The sequence below is a fragment of the Anarrhichthys ocellatus genome, unplaced genomic scaffold (genome assembly GCF_004355925.1).
Source record: "Anarrhichthys ocellatus isolate YVR2014 unplaced genomic scaffold, GSC_Weel_1.0 scaffold6, whole genome shotgun sequence".
Taxonomy (NCBI): Eukaryota; Metazoa; Chordata; class Actinopteri; order Perciformes; family Anarhichadidae; genus Anarrhichthys; species Anarrhichthys ocellatus.
Genome location: NW_022280036.1, coordinates 3609367 through 3622243, shown reverse-complemented (window position 1 = coordinate 3622243; position 12877 = coordinate 3609367). Strand labels below are relative to the sequence as shown.

The following is a 12877-nucleotide window of genomic DNA, read 5'->3' as shown; positions in this document are numbered from 1 at the left end:
CTCTCTCTCTCTCTCTCTCTCTCTCTCTCTCTCTCTCTCTCTCTCTCCCTTCCATGTTAGCTTATGTGCTACAAGTCAAAGTTGAGATGGAATTGGATATTCAGCAGTGTGAGAAGACCAAGGCTGTGAGAGAGGAGCAGCTGGAGCGTCTCACTCAGATCTGCCAGGAACAGGCTGTGAGTACCAAAACACCTTTTTTCTGTAACCTTACAGCCAGGATAAATCACTACTCACATCCACTCAAAACAGTCTATGGGTCCTCATTCAAAACACACACACCCATACCGTGACATGGTTCTGCATGAAGACTGAGACAGAAGTTGTGCATTCAGCAATATTTTGAAAAAAATATGGTTGTTTGCGACATGAAGTTAAGAGCTTTTTATGACATTTTTTATGACATATTATATCATGCAAGAATTTAAGGAAAATGTATTGTCATTATGTTATACAACGAAATGCAGTTGTAGCCCATTTGCTACACAATAGAAACATGAAAACATCAGGATGAATGTAAACAGCAGCAACAAAACAATGGTCGATGGTCTCTGAAAAGATGAAGGCACAACATTCACTGACGACCCATTGCTGTGTTAGCCTGAAGTCTTCCTTCATCCATTTTATCTTCCTCCAACCGGACACTAGCCAGGAGAAGACTGGGTAGCGGAAAGCCTTAAGTCATAGCTGGGTTAGCTTAGCTTCCATCTCGGGTCTCCTCCTGGGGCGGTAGACTCGTCTTTCAGTGGCATTTGGTCTGGTTGGTCTGGCTGGGTGGTTGGAAGATGCCGTGGGCAGTGCGTGTATCAAACCCTGCTGCACTTAATCCAATCCCTTCTCTTCCTTCTCTGATGTTGATGACTCTGTCAAGGACTGTACATGCTCCAGTAATAAACACAAAAAAGATAAATCAAAACAGAAATGTAGCAAAGTTCATGAGAGCTACCGGCCACTGCAGTTTCTTTATGACCTATTTTACTATAACATTTTTACGATGTACATATTTTATGAAATATTTATGATTTACTATAATATGACATTTCTAATGACATATCTTACTACCACATTCTTGTGGCACATTATTATGTGATATGTTGCATGGCATATTGATGACATCCTACACCAAGTCATTTTTATGACATTTTATACTGTGAAATTCAAACAACATACATACATGTTTATGATATACTGTATACACAATGGTATTTTTTATGATATATGGTTAGAGAATGGGTGAAGTGGATCATGTTGCTGAAAGTTTTCTATTGGCTATTCCACACCTTTTCCTACTTTGAAATCTGTCCACTATTGGAATGGATCCACAGCCTCCATTTTGCATGATGGTAGAAATGAGTGACTTAGAAGAATGCAACTTTAAACTTAGCCATAGTCTTATACAATTACTGTATGTTATATGTCATGCCAATAGTGAAAGCATTCTAATTCAATTGTAGAAGTCTGTCACTCTCTGCTGTATAGTCAATGGATAGTACATTTATAGTCATATCTCCATCCAGTTAAGAAAGCTGATAGAGTAAATGGTTAAGGCATCGTAAACCCACAATACACTGTCAGTTCATTTACCACCAGAAGAGGGCAGCAATACCTTACAAATAGGTCCAGTCTTCCCACCCATCTACTGTGATTCCTCAGAGCACACACACACTGATGATCCCATATGACAAAATGCAGACTACAATAAATATTGATAAAGACTTAACTTTCAATTGACCATCGAAGTTCAGCTCTGAGACTGGACATATATATAATAAATAGATAAATAAATTAAAAAGGAAATGGTCAGATCCTTTAAAAAATAATGTTTATCAAATTGCTCCTCATATATAAAGGCAATAGTTTTGTATTCACTACTTTAATGTACACTTTAGGTGATACCTTATCCTCTGGGTTCATATATGATTATATGTGATTTATTTGAATGTATACTAAGTTCATTTGGAACAAGAATAATACATACCCTGTGCATGTATGAGTCGTTGCCTCAATGTGTTTTCTTTATTTTGTATTTCCTTCCTTTTGCTAAATTTGCTGCTGAAATGTTTTCTTGTCAGTGGGTTGCATTTAGTCTCTAAGTCAAAACACCTGAAATCAATACACATGGACTTCACAGCTGTAAATCAGTGAAGCTTACAGTTTACCCAACACAACAGTTAGATAATGCACTTGGGTTAATGCTGAAAACAGCTCACGATTAAATCACCTCTAGACAAGCTTTGTTTGTCTATGTGTGCCTGGGATGGTGTCACAGGCCGACAGTATGTTTTACTTTGTCACTCCATTCTCCCTTGTTCTCTCTCTCTTCTGCCTTTTCTTTATTCCCTTACCCATATTTTTTTTCCATCGCTGTCCTCATCACTCATCCTTTTTACATTCCATCTCTACATTCACTAACCTGCTGTGTTCCCTCTCTTTTTCTTTACATACACCAACCATCTCCAGTTTGAGATCAGACAGCTGAGGGCCCATCTGGCCCAGCAGGACCTGGACCTTGCGGCGGAACGTGAAGCAGCCATGCAGATCCATCACGTATGGGGAAAACAGGGCAGGAGTTTTCAGGTCGTAGAAGGCTTGACTCCCGGGGAGTCTGACGATGAGGGCGGCCAGAGAAACCCCAGGGAGCCTCATGTCAGTGCAGGTACAGTATGGTCTCTAAAGCTGAGTTTTTAGGGACTGGAGTGCTAGATAAGCTGCATGTAAAGTGATAAGGGTTTTGTAAACTATATTGTGGAAAAAAGCATGAAAAAGCATATACTATACAGTTGAATTATACAAAATTGAATCTATAATCCCTTCTGATACAAATTCTGCAGTGAGGTTAATGCAGTAGTTTAAAATTAAACACAATATTTCACAAACAGAAAATGAATGTATCCAAGACAAAAGCCCATGGCATTGAAAATATAACTTATTTGAATATACACCATGCCAGGTGCAGTGTTTGCTTGAAAAAGCAGCATGACAAACTAGAAGAGAGTTGCTGCATAAAGTATGTACATAATTATGTGGAACAAAAAGTCTCTAACAGTGTAACATCAGGTGAACTGGATGCCAAAGCAGTGTCGAGTTAATCTGAAGCAGTAGCCCTGGAGCATCTTCCAGGCCAGGCTCTTAGCCCCTCTGTGTTCGCCCACAACACCCATCTGCCCGCAGGCGCTCCGAGATCAATATGAGGGCAAAAAAGCTTTTAGGATCTGGTGAATCCTGGAGAAAACAAGCATGTTCTCTGACACTACGTCAGCTTGCACGGGGCTTCTGTCGTGCCCCAACTATCTGTCTTACCGCCCCCCTTCGTTGCAAGGCCGACATAGCTATCCCAGACCACTATTTCAGGTACAGAGTGCTCTGTGCATTGTGCCTTGTTTGGGAGAGTGGGCTCCTGTCAACATCTGTTCCCCTTCACCTGCAAACCACAATAGGGCACCAGGAGCCTCCACTGCGGCCACAATATTACCCCAAGGGCATAGTGGGAAAATCTGGCTCTCAGAAACCAGTGGGGCTTTTTACAGAAACATGGTCACTGGGATGAACACTTTGGCCACAGGGCTCAAGTCATGTCAGGTCAACTCAAATCAAGCCACGTTTATGTGTATTGCTCAATATTGCGCGCTCTCAATGGGCTTCTCCGACACTCACTCGCATGATACCGTCAAAATATCTAGAACTCTCATCGAGGCAGTGGCCGTCATGAATGTCACAGGAGATTAAGGGTTTTGCCGCCTTAAAGTAGCAAAGCATGTACGTTTTAAGAGCATCCAGTGACAATCAGTGGCAATCAATGAGCTAGGAGTTTTCTCTCAGATACTGAGAGAGGATTGTAGCCAAGCTATCGACTACATCAGTGCTTTGAGCTCAATGGTAACATTCTCATGACAATGCTTAACATGCTGATCTTTAGCAGGTGTAATGTTTACCATGTTCATCATCTTTAATTAGAGTGTTGCCATGCCAACGTTTGCTAATTAGCACCATAAGTGCAGCTGAGGCTGATGGATATGTCATTAATATTGCAAGTCAAACCAAATTCGATGATGTCACTAGATGAAAAGTCAGAGCATCGCCAAAGTTATTGTAATTCATCTTAAGAGGGACATGAACGTCTTTGCCAAATTTGATGGCAATCCATCCAATAGTTATTGAGACATTTCACTCAAAAACTACAAATGTCAGCCTGCTGATGGCTCAAGAGTTAAATTCGGGGGATGACCAAAGTCTTCATCCTTTTGGGGACCATGCATGTCTGCACAGACAGACATTGCCATAGGTCCTTTTTCACAGCAGCCATTTTACACGTCATAACAGGGTAAACACAGCTGTAATTTGAGAAATGAATTATGGTCCCATTCTATTTAGTATGTCACAGACATTCCATTGAGCCAGCATGCACAGCGCGATACCAGGGGCTTGGCCCACCTAAATGGAACAGGGCCATAATTAATGTTATTAATTACACCTGTGTTTACCCTGCAGTGACATGTCAAAATGGCTGCGGTGAAAAGGCCTCTTGTATTGGGAATAGCTCTCTCTGAAGACCCCCACCCCCACTGGCCCCAGTGCTACCACTGCCTGCATTTACTGTCTATATTTACTCCCCTGTTGCCTGTTCACTTTATCTGTATCAACATTGGTTGCAGTGGTTGCTAATCTTCCTCTTACACCACGTCACCCGTGATGTAGAACTGATACCTCGCCCATCAAAATTATAGTTGAGATTTGAACTAAAAGCACCTCAGCATGTCACCTCTCTTTTTACACCGAAAGATGACAGCTTAGTTATCTTGACTGCCACAGAAAGAAGGGCAGAGCCTTTTTATGTATGCTGGACAGCTGATTCTTTTTTCTCAAAACTCATGTGTTATTAATTGTGGAGTGATTGTCTCAGTCTTGTTTTAGTGAGTGCAATGCCTCCTCTCCAGGGGTGGCTCAAGGATTAATATTTTAGACTGTAAAATAAATGAAATTACCCATCAGAGTCTGCAGCATGTCCCAGGGGACAGGGGCTAGCACTCAGGGTACTCTGGGTTCGCACTCAGCCAGCGGACAGTGAGCTCAAGACCAATCAAGCGAACAGAGGAGCATAGCAGATCACAGCCATTCACCACGCACATTGAGGCCTGCTAGACTGGAGGGATCTGTGCCTGAACAAAGAGCTCCCACTCGCTCTCTTTTTTTATTTCCCCCCATTCCTCTCATCTCTGAAACCAACCCCACCCTGTCCCAGTTTATTTCTGGTGCACTAGGGTGCAGCTAATGCAGTGTAGCAGTGCTTGATCCTAACCACTTGACAATGAAGTACCTGTGGCCTGGGGCAGAAGTCATCTCTGTCAATATTATGTTGTAAACATAAGAGATATTTTCCATTTGCACTACTTTGGGTGGTTAACACTGAAACAGACCTGCAGACAAAAAGGTATGAAATCCAAATGTATTTTCTGCCACACAGCGTATTAGCAGTATGAGTGTCACATTATATTGTACTATAATTTGACTGGTCATTTCCTGTAATACACTTGCAATTCGTGGTCTATTCTGTGCTAATGTTAAATATAATAATATTTATTTAAGTCCAAACTGTATTTAATCCATTTCTTGTATTTCTTTATACATGATCCAAAATGTCAACAACTAGACAGTGCTATTAAAACTGTGATGACAATGAAAAAAACAGTAATAACGTATGGAAATGTATGGGGGGAGGACATCTCACATATTTTCCAGTGAATATTTTATGATTGCAGATGCTGCACATTTTTTTCAAATTTGAACAAATTATTTGTGCACAAAGTGTTTAGTTGTATTTAGTAATCAGATTATGGCCAAACAGAAAGGAAATAAGATGATTTTATTTTATACATCATAAATCTTTTGATACAAGCCTCTTCTATGAGCTTGACCAGATGATGAGAAAAGAATCACATTCACAAATGGATGCAGCCAGAGAATTATTAAAGAGTAGAAACAGTAATAGGGATAATACACATACTTGTTACTGTAATTATATGAATGCAGTTTTTGTATTTAAACAATAAAACATGTAACAGGATGATATATGCTTTTTATTTTGGATTACATTTAACAAAAAGCAGCCACTATAGAACCACATTTGGGTGTTGTTATTCACAACCATTAATAATGTAAATTCATTTATATATCTTTTCATTATTAACTCAGATCCAGTTGTGCGTGATGACATGAACAACTACATCAGCCAATACTACAGTGAAGCAAGCAGTGGTAAGTGACTATGAACACCATGACTTTTATATATACTTCTCCATGTACATGTAAATACAATTACAGTAAGTAAAGCAGTGACTCAAAAGTATTTTTGGGTGGTTATAGGGATGTCAAGTAAAAGGTCATCGGACAAAACTTCATAGGTTTGGTTCATAGATTTGGCTGATGCAGGTTATTATCATATATTTTGACACAGAATATGTGGATAGACGGAAATCTTAATTCTGTGCTTATGGTGGCTGTTTTTATATAATGTAATTGAACAATCCATTGATTTGAATGTTTTGGTGATATGACTTACAGAAAGTACAATATTAGGACATGTCTCCAAATTGCGCCTTTTTCTGAGAGCCAGGATCTTTTTTAAATTGTTCCCCAAGCGCTACCCAGTGTCCTGCGGCAGCTTTTCTGCCAGAAAATGGTGCTATTTGGACACAGGGCTTTATGCACTTGTTGTGTTTCAAGTGAAGAGCTTTTTTGTTTTACCCATGTGGTTTTACTTTTTCTAAATGTATGCAATGTCCTTCAAGATGCTGGAGCTTCTGGCTTGGGTGCCCGGGTTATCACCATGGCTGCCATCGATGTTCACCTCCCCAACAATCCAAATCCCATTCAGTCAAACCCGATGCTTGCAATTGAGCGGCTGGGCAGCGTGGTCAGTGACGCCTCAACCAGCATATCACGGTCCAGTGGTAGCCTGACGGCTCGCCCACTCAGCCTGAGTAGCCACACCCCGGCTTCATCTATGACAGACTGCAGCAGCAGCACAGCTCAGGACCTCAGTCTGAGCTACGGCACCCATCGCTGCTGTCCTCCATCCTTCTCGGGCCAGGACCCCTGCAGGGACCCCAGCATGGTGGTGCAGGAGCTGCTCTGCTCCCTCTCTGAGGACTCCTGCCTTGCTCAAAAGGGCCTGGTAGTGGACCCTGTCAACCTTAAACTTCCCAGTCCTACTGGCTCAGAAAAGGCCAGCCCTGAGCTGGACAACAGAATAAACATCTTCAACCGCAGAAACCAAGAGGAGAGACGAGGCAGGGGAAGGGGTTGTGTGCTGTTGCAGACTAAGCCACTGATCCACCTGCAGAGCAGCACCACTGAGCCATCCCTGGAGGAGAAGTACCGGCTCCTGGGACCAGCTGACACACCTCTGGGGCACATGCCTGATACATAAGCTGCATTTACACAGAAACGGAAGTCTTTTCCTTTCTTTTACTGCCACCTTGTTTGGCATATATCTGAAATCTTGTGGCAGGTCAAAGCTCATGAGAAGCACATACGATTTTAAAATTGGATTTTTCTGTCGCTGTGTAATTCCAATCTTAGCCCATCCAGAGGAAGCTTAAGCATTTAGCTTCGAGCTAACACTGATGCTCCTTAACTTCACGTGTTCAGAAGTCAATAGTTGAAATGACAATAAGAACTCTTAGGCCCTTTGCCATAATGTCCAACTTCCCATGTTCCTCCTTGATGGATTTTTGAAATCAGAAATTCCCTGATATAGCACAACAAAGACTATAACATCCCAGTAAGGGCGGGCAGGCTAATGTGCTCTGGTACACATTGTTCATCAGGAATTCTCACTTTGAATAGGTCCTAAATGCACTGAACTTTAAATGAATTAAAACCAGCAAGGGGCCATTCAAGCCTATACTGAACAAAAACTTTAATTCTGAACCGTGTTGCAAACCAAGACACTGTTCTCTGTTCTTGGAATTTCAAGCACTTAAAGAGATTTTTTTTCTATTGTATTTTTCTTGTTATTTTGTTCAAACTTTGTTCAAACAGCTACAGGGTACATACGACTGGTTTAACTATACAAACAGCCAATTATTATTATTTTTTTAACCTATGCCTTTCTATCACCTTTATGTTTGATTTGAAACAATGGACCATCATCAGTAGTTATTGAATAGCATTTTTGTTTAATTGTTCAAAAAACATCAGTAGGGTATATTTGTGTGGTTGAAATGAAAAGGCAAGTGACTGGATTCTTTACATGAAACCAGATTGGAGTGCTTGTAGCATGAAAGACATGTGCCCAAAATGGCAAGCAAATTCTTTGCACTTTAATGTTTACAGACACTTTTGTGAACTTGATATGGAGGAAGTTATTGCCAAATGCAGGTGTTGTCATTTGAATGAAAATAGCAAAAATAAAAATTAGTATTTCCTTAACTGCTCTCAGTTTACTGAAATTTTATAAATGATGTTAAATGATTTGAAGCTGTACAAAATCTACTGCACCTTGATAAATCCCATAAACACAGACTGGCCTCTAATCAAATAATTTCTTCTCACAGGCTCCTTGTTACACTGCACAACATTATTTCATTAGCATCGTCTCCTAACATGCAGAGGATTTGGAGATATCTAAATTATTTAGGGTTATTAACATTGGAAGACCTGTCACAACAACTGCTAATTGGTCAAGTCATTGTAAGTGTGTCGTGAGAAGTATCAACCCCCCTAATTACCCTCTCATATCATTAATTCAGAAGATAAACTGCTGTACCATTTTGTTGCTTGTCAAATGTTTACAAGTATCCAGAGAATGTTTTAATTGTTAATAACTAGTATGGCTACAATTAAGCTATCAACACAAGGGTTTCAAAAGAGCAATATTTGATATTCAGAGCATTAATATAGCAGCAAATAACTATTTTCTATGGAAAGATATAATGGAGTAATGTCTATCTGAGCAGACAATGACGTCGCTCTCCCTCTGTGTGTGATGCGTTCCAAGCTTTTCCTTGCTTTGTTGAGTTTTAGTGCACATTAGGTCACGTGAACGTGCCCCACTGGCTAGGTCACGGCCGCCACTTTTCCTTGCACTCACACAGCGGTTACAACTGACGAGGCCTTCCCAACTGACAGCGTTGTCGCGGACGAGTAGGCACTATACCCTCCGGTTCCCCCTCAGGTAAAAACTGTTAGCTCTGTCAACACGCTTCCCGTAGTTTGTACTGTTAGTGCTGTTAGCACTGTTAGCTGAGCCACAGGCCCAGGCGTCACCATGTTGAGAGCCGTTGAGAGGCAATAGAAATACCCCCAATCTTGTATTTTGCACCTTTAATTTGAAGATCTGGGTATGAGGATTGTTTGTAACAGCCTTATTTAATTCATTTGTAAATGAGTCAGCACATATGGGGAACTAAGGTGACTATGACAAATACTGTTGTGGGGCACAGAAGAATATTATCAGTATTAATTTACGGGGATTTTATGTACAGCTCTTTTTGGAGACACAAAACTGAAGACTCATCGCCCTGAACAACTGATTTGAAGCCTTGACACTGAATTCAAATTACACTGACCATAAGACTGACGCTATAGACGATAGACTTGATTGGAAACAATACATCAAACTAAACTGTTTAATAATGATTAGTGCAGCCCAAAAACTGCACCTTAATCCCAAGATAATTACTGTACAAATGTCCTCTTTTCTGGCATTGATGTTTCTATTTCATTTTCTAGGGAGTTCAGCAGGTGTATTTACATTGTTTTAAGGGTATATGAGAGCAAGGAATGTACTCAACTGAGAGCAAATTAGGTGACAACAAGTTCAATATAAGCAGTGTATGGAGGCCCTGAGACGTTAGAAAAATACTTAAAGCATATGCTTTAGTTTCTGACCTACACTAGACTATTCATTGTCCCAGTGTCCTACTGTACTATTATGATAATTAGGAGAAAATGTTAAAGCAAATGCAAGCAGTTTGTTTAAAACAACAGCTCTGTTAAAAATATTGAATTGCGGGTTAAAGAATTATAGATGTATTACATCTAAACAATGGAATAAATGGAAGTTCTTGTTGAATATTTAAATAAGTTAAATTTGGGTTTAAAGGTCCAGTGTGTCGGACCTGGCGGCATCTAGTGGTGAGGTTGCAGATTGCAACCAACTGAAACTTCTCTGCCAAGTGTGTAGGAGAACTACCACAAAAATGCGAATGGCCCTGTTGAGCCAGTTTTTAGTTTATCTCTTCCAGGCTACTGTAGGAATATGGCGGCCGACTCCATGAAGTGGACCCGCTCCGCATGTAGATATAATCAACTCATTCTAAGAAAATGAATACATGATTATTATTTTAAGGTAAATATACATTCAAGAAAACATACTTAATATTATATTCCATTTAAAGCTTGACTCATCTCTAGAACAACCTGAAAATAGAATTCATTGAAATAAAACTAATTTCTATTCCCCTAAATTAAATGACTTACTTCAGAAATATGTTTGCTGTTTCAAGCATTCCATTTTACTTTCAAATCATCATCAGGAAAATGTGGTCGCATCACAAATAAATACCAGGTTGACACTGGTGCTAAAATCCACCTGATCCTTGAAATCTAATTTATTAAAAAAAAGAAAAAAACGGTTCTCCAACAAAACCTGTTTTCGTTGCCTTCAGCAGCCAACTGTGCTGTTTTTTTTAGTTTTTTTTTTTAAAAGAGCCAACATGAAAGTTGATAACCTGGATGCAAAACCTTTAGCAATAGAGCCATCACATCAATCTAGTTTACAAAAACCACAATGCCCATCGCATGCCATGGAACAAGTAAATAAATAATGATCTTCTTGGCCCTAGACACGCACAAAGGAATCCTGTTGAATATGGGTGTAAAACCCCGGCTCAGCCTCCGTCTGCCACAGCTGCCTTGATATCAATGCCTTAAGTGAAGGTGCTGTGCCTCTAATCTGAAATCCTTCCAGCTCAACCAGCCATGTCAAAGAAACTTGCAGCTCCCCCCTGAGCAACACCGCCCAGTGATGAAACTAAATTATTTGTACGCTAATAACTAGTGATTACTCTTAACAAAACGTGATGCCAAATGCCTTTCCTCTAATACAAAAGGGCCAAATGAAAGGTGTGCCTAAATGATTCATATGAACCCAATTTGTCAATACCTATCATGCCAGGTCAGTCTGAGTTAAGTGTTCAATTTTGACAGGCAGACTCTGAGCAGACCTTTAAGATACATGCTAAGATATAAATTGCTTTTGGGACCTCTCTGATGAATCAAGAGGTACAGTACCTGTCACACTCACAGGATGCTAAGTGAATTAACAGTGACCATTAGACACTTAATAATTAAAATGTTTTAATAATGGCACAGAGGGAGTCACTTTAACTGCATTAACATTACATGATCATTGTTGATTCACATCTACCGACTCTTAGGTACAGTAAGATAATTACCTCCTTCCTTCCTTACAAGATAGAAATGTAAATTCTTCATAATATAACAGTCTTATAACAGTGTCACAGGTGTGAAAAGCTGATCTAATATTTCCCACCAGATTAGAAATGACTTTAACTCACTGAGTGGCTACATTTGTCTGAAGTCAAACCTTAATGTTCAACAAAACAAACAGTTTGGTGGGTCTTATCTTTTTTGTGAGGGCTGCACAGATCAAGAAGACATTGGCACTGACATTTTAAATACCATTATCACTTTTAATATGATTTTTGTGGACAGATTTTGTCACCACAATAACATGTAAAATGTATAAGAAGCAATCACAGAACAGGTGTGCAGAAAGGAAGGTGAAGTTGAATGTTTCGGCCCTTGCGCCCCCCCCCCTCCCTCCACACAGACACTTTACACCCTGCTTCATGACTTATTTTGACATACGATACTATGACTTTTTAAGATCTACTATAACATTTGTGTGACACTTTTGACAGACTATACTATGCCTTTTTAGGACTTACTATAATACGACAAGTTATTCCTTTTTTGAAACGAGGGTCCAAGTACAGAAGATGATGTATGCTCTGAGGCAAATTTGTGATATTGGGCTTTACGAATAAATTGAATCATAAATTCATATTGAATTATGACTTTTTTGACATACTAAGCTATGTTTTTTTCATGACTTTTTTTCTAGATGCTATACTATGACTCTTTTATGACTTTTTTCGGAATACTATACTATGACTTTTTTGATGTACTACATCGAGTTTTTTTTAGATAATATGATGTGACTTTTTAAAAACGTTTTTCGACATACTATACTATACTTTATCTCTGGGTCATAAGCTGGAGAGTCAAGAACCGAGGAGCTGAGTAAGCACACAATTGAGAAATGAGAAAGGCCCAGAGGTGAGTGACCGGAATACAAGCAGTACACATTATATTACTGCACAATAAACCAACAGTTCAATCATCATCATTTTAGCAAAGGTTCTACCACTATGAGCACATTATGTGTAGGTAACCAAACTTGCCAAACTAAGGCCGGCCTCATATTAATTCAGGCTGAAAGGAAGCTAAAATATGTACCATTAACACAATAAAACGTGTCATGAATAAAACGTATACAAAACAAACTTTGAGTTTTTGTCTTATTTCTTTTAGCAAACAATATACAATTTATATTTTATTCAAGGCTTTTTTGACATGCTTTTTTAATAAGATTATTTTTGTCAATTTCTTCGACATACTGAAAAAAAAACTATAGTGTACCTTTTTTCAACATACTGTACTATATCATGTCTTTTTTAAGACTGATACTCACTTTACAAGACTTTTTAATGACTTTCTTCAACTTATTATACTATTTCTTTATTCAACAGATTATACTATGATGTTTTATGACTTTTAGACATACTATCAC

The 12877-nt window shown here is 39.3% G+C and overlaps 1 protein-coding gene across 1 annotated transcript in view; it reads left to right on the top strand.

Moving 5' to 3' along the window:
* Positions 1 to 8427, top strand: part of LOC116382821 (transmembrane protein 266-like) — a 45392-nt gene extending 36965 nt beyond the window's left edge. Inside the window, exons 8-11 of the mRNA XM_031846168.1 lie at positions 61 to 176; positions 2458 to 2653; positions 6187 to 6249; positions 6783 to 8427. Coding sequence (XP_031702028.1) covers positions 61 to 176; positions 2458 to 2653; positions 6187 to 6249; positions 6783 to 7423 — 1016 coding nt within the window. The 3' untranslated portion in view covers positions 7424 to 8427. The remainder of the gene's footprint in view (positions 1 to 60; positions 177 to 2457; positions 2654 to 6186; positions 6250 to 6782) is intronic.
* Positions 8428 to 12877: the final 4450 nt, after the last annotated feature.